Source organism: Podarcis filfolensis, assembly GCF_964270895.1.
Source record: "Podarcis filfolensis genome assembly, chromosome: 13".
Classification (NCBI taxonomy): Eukaryota; Metazoa; Chordata; class Lepidosauria; order Squamata; family Lacertidae; genus Podarcis; species Podarcis filfolensis.
In genome coordinates, this window is record NC_139615.1 from 1,566,045 (window position 1) to 1,580,100 (window position 14,056).

The 14,056-nt window shown below is 52.1% G+C and overlaps 1 protein-coding gene across 9 annotated transcripts in view; it reads left to right on the top strand.

Moving 5' to 3' along the window:
• Window positions 1-14,056, top strand: part of CAMTA2 (calmodulin binding transcription activator 2) — a 59,802-nt gene that overhangs the window by 24,031 nt on the left and 21,715 nt on the right. For all 9 annotated transcript variants that reach the window (XM_083580785.1, XM_083580789.1, XM_083580791.1 and 6 more), the window contains exons 11-12: window positions 1,702-1,830; window positions 10,881-11,044. In XM_083580785.1, the coding sequence (XP_083436911.1) occupies window positions 1,702-1,830; window positions 10,881-11,044 (293 nt within the window). The remainder of the gene's footprint in view (window positions 1-1,701; window positions 1,831-10,880; window positions 11,045-14,056) is intronic.

Here is a 14,056-nt window from a genome sequence, read left to right on the forward strand (position 1 = left end):
GTCTCGGGAAGAATCCTGCCGTGGTGCTGGGGGCAGCCCCCTTAGAAACCTCGGGTGCAGATTGGGCGCAGAGTCTGCTGGAAGGGCCTTGGCTTGGCGTCTGCTTGGCATGCAGGACGTCTCAGGTTCGGCACCTGACAGAGATTGCCCCATCGTCTGAGACCCTGGAGAGCTGTTGCTGCCAGCCCGTGTGGACAGTACTGAATAAGAATGCGGCAGCTAGACTGGAGTGGACGCCGGGACCACATAACACCGGTCCTGGGAGATCTGCATTGGCTCCCAGGACGTTTCTGAGCACAATTCAAAGTGTTGGTGCTGACCTTGAAAGCCCTAAACGGCCTCAAAGGCCCAGTAGACCTGAAGGAGCGTCTCCACCCCCATCGCTCAGCCCGGACACTGAGGTCCAGCTCCGAGGGCCTTCTGGCGGTTCCCTCATTGCGAGAAGTGAGGTTACAGGGAACCAGACAGAGGGCCTTCTCGGTAGTGGCGCCCACCCTGTGGAACACCCTCCTTTCAGATGTGAAGGAAATAAGCAGCTATCCTATCTTTAAAAGACATCTGAAGGCAGCCCTGTTTAGGGAAGTTTTTAATATTTAACGCTGTACTGTTTATAACGCTTGATTGGGAGCTGCCCAGAGTGGCTGGGGAAACTCAGCCAGATGGGCACGGTATAAATAAATTATTATTGTTATTGTTATTGTTATTGTTATTATTTATACCCCGCCAATCTGGCTGGGCTTCCCCAGCCACTCTGGGTGGCTTCCAACAAAATATTAAAATACCATAATACATCAAACATTAAAAGCTTCCCTAAACAGGACTGCCTTCAGATGTCTTCTGAAAGTCAGAAAGTTGTTTATTTCCTTGACGTCTGATGGGACAGCATTCCACAGGAAGGGTGCCACTACCAAGAAGGCCCTCTGCCTGTTTCCCTGTAGCTTTGCTTCTCGCAGGGAGGGAACCGCCAGAAGACCCTCGGTGCTGGGAGGGGGTTCCACAGGGCAGGCGCCACCACCGAGAAGGCCCTCTGCCTGGTTCCTTGTAACCTCACTTCTCGCAGCGAGGGAATTGCCAGAAGGCCCTCGGCGTTGGACCTCAGTGTCCGGGCAGAACGATGGGGGTGGAGACACTCCTTCAGGTCTACTGGGCCGAGGCTGTGAACTAAATGGATCAATGCTCTGACTCATAGAATCATACAGCCCAACTTCCTGCAGTGGAGGAATCACAGCTCAAGACTTGCTGACAGATGGCCATCCAGCTTCTGCTTAAAAGCCTCCTACGAAGGAGGGAAACTCTTCCACTGTCAAACAGCTCTTGGCCACCAGAACATCCTTCCTGGCATTCGGTCGAAATCTCCTTTCTTGCAACTTGAAGCCATGGGTTCGAGTCCCACCCTCCAGAGCTGGAGGAGAAAACAAGCTTGCTCCATCTTCCGTGGGGGCAGTCCTTGAGATATTTTACTCGCTGTAAAGCAACTTCCTTCTTTGGAGGGCTAATGCCGTGCTTAAACCGCGCCCCCCCACACCTGATGCTCAGCTCACGTGGGTGCAAATAAAACACCAAAAAAACCTTCATATCACAGCTGTGACTGCTGCATAGTAGGGGGTTGGGATGGATGACCCCTGGGTGCCCCTTGCAAGCCTACGATTCTATAATTCTGCGACGTGTGGCCTTTTTACCTTCTTCTCTTCCGCCCCGCAGCCCACGAGGCCGGTCTGGTGCCCTTGCAAGTGGCCCACGATTCCCACCTGGTCTCCATGTCGGTCCTTTTTGAGTATCGCGCCCGGAACTTCATGGCCTTGCGCAGCATGGATTGGCTCTCCCTGGATGGTGAGTGGACTGTTTAGTTTGTTTGTCACGTTCATTTAGTGCGTTGATATCCCGCCCTTTTCTCCCAGTTGCTCCAAGTGCCCATTATTTAATCCGCACAACAGCCCTGAGAGGTAGGCTAGGCTCAGAAACAACGACTGGTCACCCAGGGAGCTTTGTGGACACCAAGTGAGGATTCGAACTCTGGCCTCCCCAAAATCCTGTTGTCGTTGTTGTTGTTGTTTAGTAGTCTAGCCGTGTCCGCCTCTTCGTGACCCCTGGACCAGAGCACGCCAGGCACTCCTGTCTTCCACTGCCTCCCGCAGTTGGGTCAAACTCATGCTGGAAGCTTCAAGAACACTGTCCAACCATCTCGTCCTCTGTCGTCCCCTTCTCCTTGTGCCCTCCATCTTTCCCAACATCAGGGTCTTTTCCAGTGAGTCTTCTCTTCTCATGAGGTGGCCAAAGTCTTGGAGCCTCAGCTTCAGGATCTGTCCTTCCAGTGAGCACTCAGGGCTGATTTCCTTCAGAATGGAGAGGTTTGATCTTCTTGCAGTCCATGGGACTCTCAAGAGTCTCCTCCAGCACCATAATTCAAAAGCATCCATTCTTGGGTGATCAGCCTTCTTTATGGTCCAGCTCTCACTTCCATACATCACTACTGGGAAAACCATGGCTTTCACTATACGGACCTTTCTTGGCAAGGTGATGTCTCTGCTTTTTAAAATGCTGTCTAGGTTTGTCCCCCAAGATCCTAGTCCTCATTTGATCCCCACAACAGCCCTGGGAGGTAGGTTAGGCAGTGCCTGACCCCCAAGGTCACCTGAGTGACTGAGTGGGGGAGTTTAAACCCTGGTGTGTCCCCCAAGACCTAGCCCAAGGGTAGGCAAACTAAGGCCCGGGGGCCAAATCCGGCCCAATCGCCTTCTAAATCCGGCCCGCTGACGGTCCAGGAATTGGTGTTTTTACATGAGTAGAATGTGTCCTTTTATTTAAAATGCATCTCTGGATTATTTGTGGGGCCTGCCTGGTGTTTTTACATGAGTAGAATGTGTGCTTTTATTTAATAGTAATAATAATAATAATTTTTATTTATACCCCGCCGTCCCCGGCCAGAGCTGGGCTCAGGGCAGCCAACACCAATAAAATCACAGTAAAAACATAATAGAGGGAAAAGAGGCGGGGGGGAGAAAAGAAAAAAACCCAATTTAAAATACAGGTTAAAATGCAATTTAAAATGCAGCCTCATTTTAAAGTAGCTGATAAATCTAAGCGCTACCCCACCCCTGGCTCTGTACCCCACCTAGCCTCTCCCATGGGATGGGACCCAGGTATCCTGACCCCCCTCCCTCAACTGCTGACCCTTGCATCCAACCCAGGAGCCCAGAGGCCCTGTGTCTAGACTTGGAGTGGTCCCCCAATCTCTGCTGCCCAACTGAGGTCCGAATGCAGCGTGGTACCTTCAGTTGGGGGGGGATGCAGAGCCTAAACCTGGGGGTGGCCGAGAGGGGTGGGGGCGAGATTGTTTGTGGCTTTACTCTTGGAAAGAAAGGAAAATACTTTGGCGTCCAAGCCTCGCCTGGGGTGTCACCTTACTGGGGATATTCCTGGCAGGCTGGTTTGTGTGCAATGGAAAATGAACGGCTGGGGTTTTTTGCGGGGGGAGGAGTTTCCATGACGGGGCAAGACAGGCCAAGAATAACACCCGGGGATGGACGGCTGGCTCTCAGCCTGCTCCTCCCCTTCGACAGAGCCCAAGGCAGCCTCCCCTTTCCCATCCAAACCAGCAAGGAGAAGGGCTGGCGGAAGGGGGGGCACACGTCCCCCAAAATCAACCGTCCTGCAAGACGCCACTGAAATGCGGCGCATGTGAGCTTCCGGGTTCTGCAGAACGCTTCTTCCAGCGAAGTTTGTAAAACGTGTGCCTGGCCAGAGGGGGGAGAGAGAGAAATGTTGTTTTTCTCCTCTCTTTCTGAGCGTAACTCTCAAAGCCGGGGGCATTGCGAGAAAAGGAAGCCCTCCTTCACACACAACGCGGGGTTCAGCTGTGGAACTCCCTGCCACTGGAGGGAGCCCTGACTCGATGTCTTTACAAGAGGATTGGGCAAATTCATGGAGAAGGAGAGCGGACAACTGTCTCCGCTGTCAGAGCAGAGGGGTGCCTTTGGTAATAGGGCTCCCTGAGCGAAGATAAAAAAAAATGGTGCCCCCCTCTAAATATTTCTTATTTTCACAATAATTGCATTTTGGTGCAGTTGCTTTTGAAATGGAACTTCCCAGTGGGTATTCATCTAAACATAGGCTGTTTGTAGTTGCTGTTGCTGCCTCTGTTATTTTAAGTCCACTACTCTCTCAGGCCATAAAATTTTAGAATTGTAGGGTTGGCAGGGTCGACGCGTCTGCAATGCAGGAATCGCAGCCTTTGCACCCCCTCGGACCAGGGCCCTGTGTGAGGGAGCCAGCCACAGCACCCTAAATTCGGCACTGGCCAGAGGCAGCCATGCTTCCGAATCCCAGTTCCTGGAAACCACAGGAAGGGAGAGCGGATCTTGTGTTCGAATCCTGCTTGCGGGTTTCCTACGACGGGCGTCTGGTTGGCCATTGTGAGAACAGAAAGCTGGACTAGTTCTGCCGCTGGCTTGATCCTGAAGCCATGAGACCTGCAGACTGGGATTAGTCTGGGCTTGCAGGTGTCAGGTGCCAACCTGGATTTGCACATTCAGATGTCCAAAATAATAATAATAATAATAATTTATTATTTATATCCCGCCCATCTGGCTGGGTTTCCCCAGCCACTCTGGGTGGCTTTCAACCGAATACTAAGAACAATACAGCGTCAGACATTAAAAACGTCCCTAAGCAGGGCTGCCTTCAGATGTCTTCTAAAAGTTTGGTAGTTATTTTTCTCTTTGACATCTGGCGGGAGGGCGTTCCACAGGGCGGGTGCCACCACCGAGAAGGCCCTCTGCCTGGTTCCCTGTAACTTCACTTCACACATGGAGGGAACCACCAGAAGGCCCTCGGAGCTGGACCTCCGTGTCCGGGCTGGACAATGGGGGTGGAGACGCTCCTTCAGGTCTACTGGGCCTTTGAGGCCGTTTAGGGCTTTCAAGGTCAGCACCAACACTTTGAATTGTGCTCGGAAACGTACTGGGAGCCAATGTAGGTCTTTCAGGACTGGTGTTATGTGGTCTCCCAGTCACCAGTCTAGCTGCCGCATTCTGGATTTGTTGCAGTTTCCGGGTCACTTTCAAAGGTAGCCCCACGTAGAGCGCATGGCAGTAGTCCAAGCGGAGACAGTCCGCGGGCAGGGAGGGTCTTATCCTACCAGATGGAGCTGATAAACAGCTGCCCTGGACACAGAATTGACCTGATTTCAAGAGAATCACAGCAGAGCCAGAGGTTACTCTTCGGAGGAAAGAGTCCACGGAAGACGAGCTGTGTAGTATTCCCCCAAGCGCCCTCCCTGCAAAACAGCCTGTGTGCTTTGAACTACAACTCCCACCAGCTTCTGCACGAGTGCTGACTGGGGTTGGTGGGAGCTGTAGTTCGAAGCATGGTTCTGCAAAACTGGCACAGTGTCTTCGCATGCTCTTCTCTCCCGGGAAAGCCAGCAGGGAAAAGGAAGGGGCATCGTTGCTCAGTGCTTAGAACACCTGCTTGGCATGCAGAAGGCCAAAGGCCCGCTCCCCAGCTGGCATCTGCAGGTAGGCCTGATTCCAGAACCCTGGCAAGCTCTGATATAAGTCTGCTTTCTCTGCTCCTAACCTGAGATAGCGGGCAAAATCTGCAGGCACATATTTATGCCATAAACTAGCCTGCTCCTCTTTTAGGTGCTTTAACCCGCCCCTCCCTGGAGAAAAATCTGTGGACACCTTTGCCCCCCAGCAGCGCCACCCCCCGGGTTTAAAACTCCAGGCATCCACTCCCTTGGCCTCTCCTTGGGTTCCACGGCAGCATTTTCCAGAGTCTCCGTTTTCCATTGTTAGCGCGAGCTGCCTGCCTGTCGGGTCTCGCAGATGGAGGGAAAGAACAGCTGCCCTTGCAGAAGCCCCCCCCCTCGCTGCCCCCCCCCCCCGCAAACCACTGCTGCCCCCTCCTCAAATTCCTTCCCTGAAACATGAGGTTGCCAACCGTGCCGCAAGCACCCAGGCTCCAACACCACCCCGAAGGGGAGAGAGACGCCCTCATTGTCACAGGACGTGGGGGGCAGTTCTTTGGGGTGGGGGTCCAGGGGAAGCCCAGCAGTCTGCTTTTCAGCCTGTGGCAGGCGGGGGCCTCGTCACAAATCCAGGCCGGTGGTTTTGCCAGGGTAGGAAACTCAGATGTAGAAGGTAATCGCCAAAGGTAAAGGTAAAGGGACCCCTGACCGTTAGGTCCAGTCCTGACTCACTCTGGGGTTGCGGCGTTCATCTCGCTTTATTGGCCAAGGGAGCCGGCGTACAGCTTCCAGGTCATGTGGCCACCATTCTGGCGAACCAGAGCAGCGCACGCAAACGCTGTTTACCTTCCCACCGGAGTGGTACCTGTTTATCTACTTGCCCTTTGACGTTCTAGGTTGGCAGGAGCAGGGACTGAGCAACGGGAGCTCACCCCGTCCCGGGGATTCGAATCGCCGACCTTCTGATCGGCAAGCCCTAGGCTCTGTGGTTTAAAGGAAACAGAATGTCTAGGTGCCATTTATCTGCGCCCAATGCAATTTGTTATTTTTATTATTTGTTTCATTTCTAGATTTTAAAGATCAAATCTCAAATCTCAAAATATTCTGTGGCGCTTTGATTTCCCCGGTCGCCAACCAGAGATCTCCACGTGGTCACAAAATGGACCAGTCGCAAAACGCGCCTGGCGCCTGGCTAGTTTCTAACACAGGACATTTCTGACCCTGGAGGCAAAGCATTCCCTTCACCCTGGCTAGGAGCCATCGCTTGCCCTCTCCTCTTCCATGGATTGCCCAATATTCTTTTAAAGCTGCCCAGGTTGGGGCCATCTCAGCCTCCTGTCTTACCTGGCCAGGTCAGGAAAGAACAGCTTGTTCGTATAAGGTGCGCATCCTTGATTTAGCCCTGGGGGAAACAGCAACAGTAATAATAATAAAAATAATAGGGCTATGGACAGCTCCTACTCCCAACGGCCGTGCTTTGCTCCCACAGACAGAGGCAGGGAATGCTTCTGAACTGCAGTTGCTAAACACTGCAGGAGTGGAGAGCAGCTTTCGCACTCAGGTCCTGCTTGCGGGCTTCCCTTTAGGGCACCTGTTTGGCCCCTGTGAGGACAGGATGCTGGGCCCCCTTTGGCCTGATCCTGCACACTCTTCATATTCGCCCTCATGGCGGTACTGGGGGCAGTTATTTGCAACCTGCCTTCCTAGAGGGTTGGCGCCTTCAGAGTTTCCAGGGTGGGCCCTACTGTTTTGCTTGTCCCTTAACTTCCTGCCGAAATCCCATAGTTTTTTTTATACCCCCAATGCCTGTGATTCTGCCCCTGCCCTGAAAACTATAGGCCCTTCAGAGGGCAAGAGCGCGGTGGTATTTGGGGGAACGACTAATAAAGCAGAATGTTGCCTGGATGAATCCACCACAGATGCACTATTAGGGCATCGCTGACTTGTTGTGGAAGATACCCGCAAGAAACACCCCGCAGTGTAGAAGGGCCCCCTAAATTTATGTTTTTGCATACGCCACATGATTGTAATAATAATAATAATAATAATAATAATAATAATAATAATAATAATATTTATACCCTCCCCTTCCCGGTTCAGGGAACTGGGCTCAGGGCGGCTAACAACAAATTTAAAACACTTAATTGATGCTACAAAAAACCCAGCATAAAATACGGTATAAAGCATAAATAAAAATAAAATCAAAAATCAATTTGGGGGGGGGGGGAATCCATCCAATAAACAATAGATTGTAAAGAACCAAACAAGCCTCAAAGTGGTTTACCGAAAGGGTAAGACGGTAAATGGGAAAAACGAACAGCGAAAATGTAAGGCTTTCGAAAAGTTAAACTACTGGTGGACCAAAAACGGATTAAAACCTGCGTGAGATTCCTAAACATCTGGGCCGGCCTTGTCTGAAGGAAAATTTGTTCAGCAGGCGTCAGAAAGAGTACGGGGAAGGCTGGTATCAGTCGGCAGGGAGTTCCCAAGTGTAGGTGCTGCCGCGAGCTCAGTTGCGAGAGTATGAGGCTCCCACAATGCATTGCAGGGGGTTGGACTAGATGGCCCCTGGTAGGCCCCTTCCGACTCTACAGGCAAGCACACACAGACCAGCCTCCCATTGCCAGGGTGATCTGGGGCCTCGGCTCAAACACGGCTTTCCAACCTGGCCTTGGCCGTGCCGGGCAAAGTCCACCCGCTGCCCAGCCGCCCTCCCAGGGAGAGATTTTTAGACGGTCCCATCTAGGATCCCTTTGGCTTCTCCCGGAGGAAGCGAGCTGCGTGCGTCGAGATCGAGACCGGCCGACGCGAGAGACCAGACACCCCTCTCCTGCCTTTGAGACCGGGGGCGGAGGAATCGCCCCCCATTCATTCCCTGGAGAGCACGGAGGTCGGGCGACCGTCTGTTAGCTGCGGTTCCTGCATTGCGTGGGGTTGGGGTTGGTCTGGATGACCTTCGGAGGGTCCCTTCCACGCCTCTGACGTCCTGCCCGAAGAGTTAACTTGGCAGCAGGGCCTGCCGCGTCATGTGCAGCTAGCTACATAGCTAGCGTGAGTGCCTCAGATCTCATTAAGGGATTTCCGGGTGCCCCCCCCTTGCCGCCGGTGGTGGTGGCTATTTTGGGGACGACTTGAGTCCTGTCACACTTTGCAGCCTGACCGCTGCTCTCGCTGGGCCAAGAGGGGTGGAGAAAGAGAGAGGAGAGAGCCTGCTTGACCCCCCCACCACACCCCCTCCCCACAGACCGACCTCCTGCCAGCTGGGCTGGGGGCCGGACAACAAGGAGGGGGCTGCGGGCCCTGCCCTCCATGCCACCCTCGCTGTCATTGCATGCCAGGAAGGGCTGGAGGCTGTCCTGCCTCCTCTTTCTCGCCCCACCCCGACTCGTGCCCACACTTGGGGGGCATGGTGCTAACCTGGGATTTCTCCAGAGCCTCTGGTAGAGGCGTGCGATTCCCGCTGGGAGCCGTGGGGCCCAGCGAGCTGAGGGCTCGGTTCGCGGGAGAGGGGTGCGCCCCCTCTGTTTCCCTGGGCGATGGACAAAGCAGGTACACGGGATTATTATATGTGTGGGGGGGAGAAGCTATGGGGCAGAGGGGGCTGCAGTGATCCAATGGGGCTAGGGGAGCAGGGGCGGCTTAGAAAGGCTGGCATGTGGGGCAGGTCGCCTGGTGGCAAAACAAGGCGGCTTGTGTTCGGAAGGGTGCATTGCAAGAGCTGTAGTTTTTTGTGCCCTGTGGGGGAACCCTGAGGGCATCCAGCCTGGCTCTCGTTTTAAACCTGGGTTTCTTTTGGGGGGGAGAAATTCTGTTCGATTGGCGGGGGAGGAAAAGAGGAGGGTCCTGCTTGCTTACCCCTCTGCCCCTTCTCTCCAGGTGTGATGTTTTTGTACCTTTCTTGGTTTCCAAAACGAAATGTGTGGTTTTGGAGAAGGCCGGCTGTTGTCGGCGGACAGCCCGTCTCTTGTGACTGGCAGCCTAGGTCATTGCCCCCCCTCTCCATGCCACCCCCTGTGGAGGAGATGAATGAAGTCTGTTTGTATATGTGGAGAGAGAGAAATGAATGGACTTTGGGAAAGTCTCCCTCCAGGCGCTCAGCGCGGCCAAAGGACTATGTCACCCTTGAGAAAAAAACAACCTATGGATTTATTGCACGGTTTGGAAATGCATTGAAAAAAGCATGGGATGCGTGGGAACGGGAGCCGCGAAGGGGACCTCAAGGGTCATCTAGCCCAACCCCTCGCTGCAACGCAGGAATCGCGGCGAAAGAATCCCCGACAAGTGGCCGTCCGACCTGTGCTTGAAAAGCTCCAGCGGTGGAGCTTCCACTTTTGTCCTGGACAGCCGTAAACCCACCAGGGGCCGGGTGGTCAGCAGCCCAGTTCCTCCCCTCTCCAGCCTGCCAGGAGTTGGCTATTCTCTGCCCTCCTTTTCCCTATCCGCCTCCTTTTTGACGGTACAGAATGAGTTCCCTCCATGCTCTGAAGGTGCCTATTGTTCTGTTGTAGGCGGCCTGTTTATTCTGCATTGCCCCCGATTTGCTCACGCAGAGGTTAGATTATACCCAGTCGCTGCTGAGCGCTGGATGGTTTGCAAGGAGGCTAATAATAATAATAATAATAATAATAATAATAATAATAATAATAGTAATTTTATTCCTTATATATTGCTCATCTGACTGGGCTGCCCCGGCCGCTCTCAATTAAAAACACAACAAAGCACCAACGATTGAAAAAAACCTCCCTGTATCTAGGGCTGCCTTCAGATGTATTCTGAAAGTCCGATTGTTTATCTGTTTGATAACGGGAGGGAGCCTTCGCTGTGCATTCCTCCTGCGATGGGCTCTCCTCTCCTGGAGGTTTTGAAGCAGAGGTTGGGGGGCTGCCTGCCTGGGATTCTTTACCTGTGGTTCCTGCATTGTAGGGGGTTGAGATGGATGACCCTCGAGGGTCCCTTCCAGTTCTTCGACCAAGGCTCCAGAGAGCTGCTTTCCTATACTAACAGCCAGAGAAGGGGGTTTTAGGGGCTGTGAAATCTCCACGAAGACAGCAGTCGCGTCCCTCGGACGCCTGGGTCCCAATTCTGCTTTGCACCCCCTGCGCCCCTTTTTACGGAGTCTTGGCGTCTTTTGCCCATATACACAAGCCGCCTCCGTCCCGCTGTTCAAGATTGCAGCGTCCCTTTTCCCAACCTGGGGGGGGGGGGAATCAGGCTGGGCCACCTAATCAGCCTTGAGTCGGGATTAGTTTTAAGATATTTCCCGCACATCCCCCCCCCCACTTTGACCTTCTTTCTCCCACCCTCATCCGCAGGGGAGCAGAGCCCGATGGGGAAGGGGCTGGATGTGGGGAGTGGGCTTCTGACCTCACCGCCCTCTTTCCCCCCCTCCTCTCCCCAAACCCCCCTCCAGATAACCAGTTCAGAATGTCCATCCTGGAGCGTCTGGAGCAGATGGAGAAGCGGATGGCCGAGATGATGGCGGCGGCGGCCTCTTCTTCCTCCTCCTCGTCCTCCTCCTCCTCCTCTGCAGCCCCCGCTCAGACCCAGCAGCGAGGGGAGAAGCCCCCCAGCCAGGTGAGATGGGGGGGTGTGCCGGGCAGAGAGGGAGGGGCAGGTGGCTAGCGGCAATTCGCTTCAGTAGCTGAGCTCTCCCAGAAGTCCCTCCCAGGTCCTAGCCCTCATTTAATCCCCACGACAGCCCTGCCAGGTAGGTGAGGCCGGCCCAGGGTCACCTGTTGGGCTTTGTGGCAAAACTCGAACCCAGGTCCCTCCCAGCTCATGGCCCGACACTGTGACCACGGTGAGCCTCTGCCCTTCTGTTGCCCCTAAGACACTTTTCCCACCTTGGCAGAGCTCAAGGCACTTTCCAAACCGAGGGGTTATTTGGGGGGGGGTGTTGATAAATCCAACTGATGCCTTTCAAAGCCTGGGCTGTCGGGGGCCCTAAATATGCTTGTGGGGCCCCTATGCAAAATCTGTGGGTTGGACGGGGCTTCTTTTCCACCTGCCCACCCTGCCTCACAGAAACACAGAACTGTAGTGCTGGAAGGGACCCCTGAGGGTCATCCAGCCCAACCCCTCTTCTCATGACGGCCAGCACCCTTATAGCATTGTGGAGTTGGAAAGGGAGCCCTTCGGCTTTCTGGGACCTGCTCCCGGCCCCCCTCATTTATGTTTCACAGCTGCGGTTCCCGTAATTGCAGGGGTTGAACTAGATGACCGCCAGGGGTCCCTCCCAAAAGGATTTTATGATTCTTTGTCGCTGAGGTGAACGCGCCCAGCTGCTGCTTCGCTTCTATACCCTTCGCCACCTTCCCCCCTCCTCCAGCCGCTTCTGGGTCTACGCAGGCCATGATCCCCTCCCAGCTTCTGCGGAGTTCCAGCTCCGAAGCTGTTTTTTAACTCTCTCTGCTTTTGAGTTGTCCTTTTAAAAAGGCTTTTTTTGTGTGTGGGGTATGGTTTTCAAATCTTTTTAATGTGGTAACCAGCTTTGGATGCGCTTTGCAATTTAGTAGTGCATAAATACTTTTATAAAGGAAAGAAAAAATAAAGAGGGGGTGTCTCCCCACAGCTCCCGGCACCCTTAACAAAGCTGAGCTCCCAGAATCCTCTGGGGGGACGCCATGACGGTTCAAAGTGGTATCGTAGCGCTTTCAAAGTGTGGTGTAAATGTGGCCTTACAGGGCAGGAGGGAGTAGAGTTTTGTTGCAAGGGACTGTGCAGCGCTTCCCTTAACTTCAAAATGGGGCGAGCTGGTCCTGCAGGATCTGGACCCCCACCCTGCTCCCTGCCCCACTGCTCATGCCACTGACCTCTGCCCCAGAGGGCACCCCTGGTCCCAGAAGGACAGATAGAAGAAAGTCCTTCTTCATTCAGGGCATAGTTAACCTGCGGAACTCCCTGCCACAGTGATGGCCCTCCCAGCGATGGCCGCCAACCAAATGGCTTTGAAAAGAGGATTGGACCAATTTGTGGGGCAGGATAAGGCGCTTGAAGGCTTCCAGCCACGATGGCGATGCTCTCTGCCTCCACGGCTGGGAATCGCAGGAGGGGAGAGTTGCTCTTGTGTTCGAATCCTGATCGCTGGTTTCCCATAATGCACCAAGAAAAAAGCACACCAAGAACTCATATAAGCCAATATAAGTTTCAATAGTGGGAGTGGTCGCTACTTGCAAATCAATAGTCGATTGTAAGAAAAACTAACCCATTGACAAGGCCCTGTTTTGTTTTGTTTTTTTAATAAATGTTTATTAGGATTTTACAACAGATAAAAATCAAACAAAAACATATCAACACAAAAAACAAAAAATACACACTTAATAAAAAACAAGAAAAAGAAAAAGAATCCACTTTTAAATTTCAAGGTTCTATATCCCTCTTTCCTGACCTCCTCACATCTCCCTTTTTTGTGTTCCTCTTTATTCCGTCAAATTCAGCAAATTCTAACCCTCTTTCACATCTCATTTATAATTGTGTACTCCCACTTGTTATATCTCTAATTCCCCCTCTTTTTTAGACCCTTTTCTTTCATACCTCTTTTAACCATGTCCCAAATGCCGTGTTACCTTTACATCCCACATCATTCTAACATTCAAACAATTTACTATATTTCTGTAGATAATCCTTGAACTTTTTCCAGTCCTCTTCCATCAACTCTTCTCCCAGGTCTCGGATTCTGCCAGTCATTTCTGCCAGACAGGGCCCTGTTTTGAGGTATTCACCTTCGTCAGCGAATTTTTAAGGGGTCCTGTAAATTTGAAGAATTCGTCTAAATATATCCTGTTATTTTCTGCATTTCTCAGAGATGACAACTAAGTGTGGGTAGGTCAACGTGTATCTTGAGCTTTTCTATTTATACAATTAACTATTGATTTGAGAGTAGGGACCACTCCCACTATTGAAACTTATACTGGCCAGAGTTCTTGGTGTGCTTTTTTCTTGGTATATTTAATAAAAAGAACTCCAACTTATTTAACGTTGGTTTCCCATAATGGGCATCCGTTTGGCCCCTGTGAAGACAGCATCCTGGACCAGGTAGGTCCTCGTTGGCCGGATCCTGCAGCCAGGCTCTTCTGCTGCCCTTAAGGAACCTCCAGCTCCACTGGCAGTCTATCTCGATTCCTAGGTTGCCAGGGGTTATTTTGCCCCTGGGAGAGGCTAATGGCTAAATGGGACATGGGCTGGATCCGGCCGAGCTCTCCATATGTCCTTAAGGATGGTGTGTTTCTTTAAAATTTAAATTCTTTATGGATTAAAAATTTACATACCTATACAAACGTTATATGCTATCTCTTTACATGTGAAGAAAAAGAAAATTACGTAGAGGAATAGAAAATTTCTAAAGGAACCAAAAAGAGGGGGAAAATAACAATACAGGTGAAACTCAAAAAATTAGAATATCGTGGGAAAGTTCTTTTATTTCAGTAATTCAACTTAAAAGGTGGAACTATGAGATAGACTCATGACATGCAAAGTGAGATATGTCAAGCCTTTATTTGTTATAACTGTGATGATCATGGCGTACAGCTGATGAATCTGAGAGATTTGGGTGGGTAGTTTTTCTAAAAAGACCCCCCCAAAAAAAGT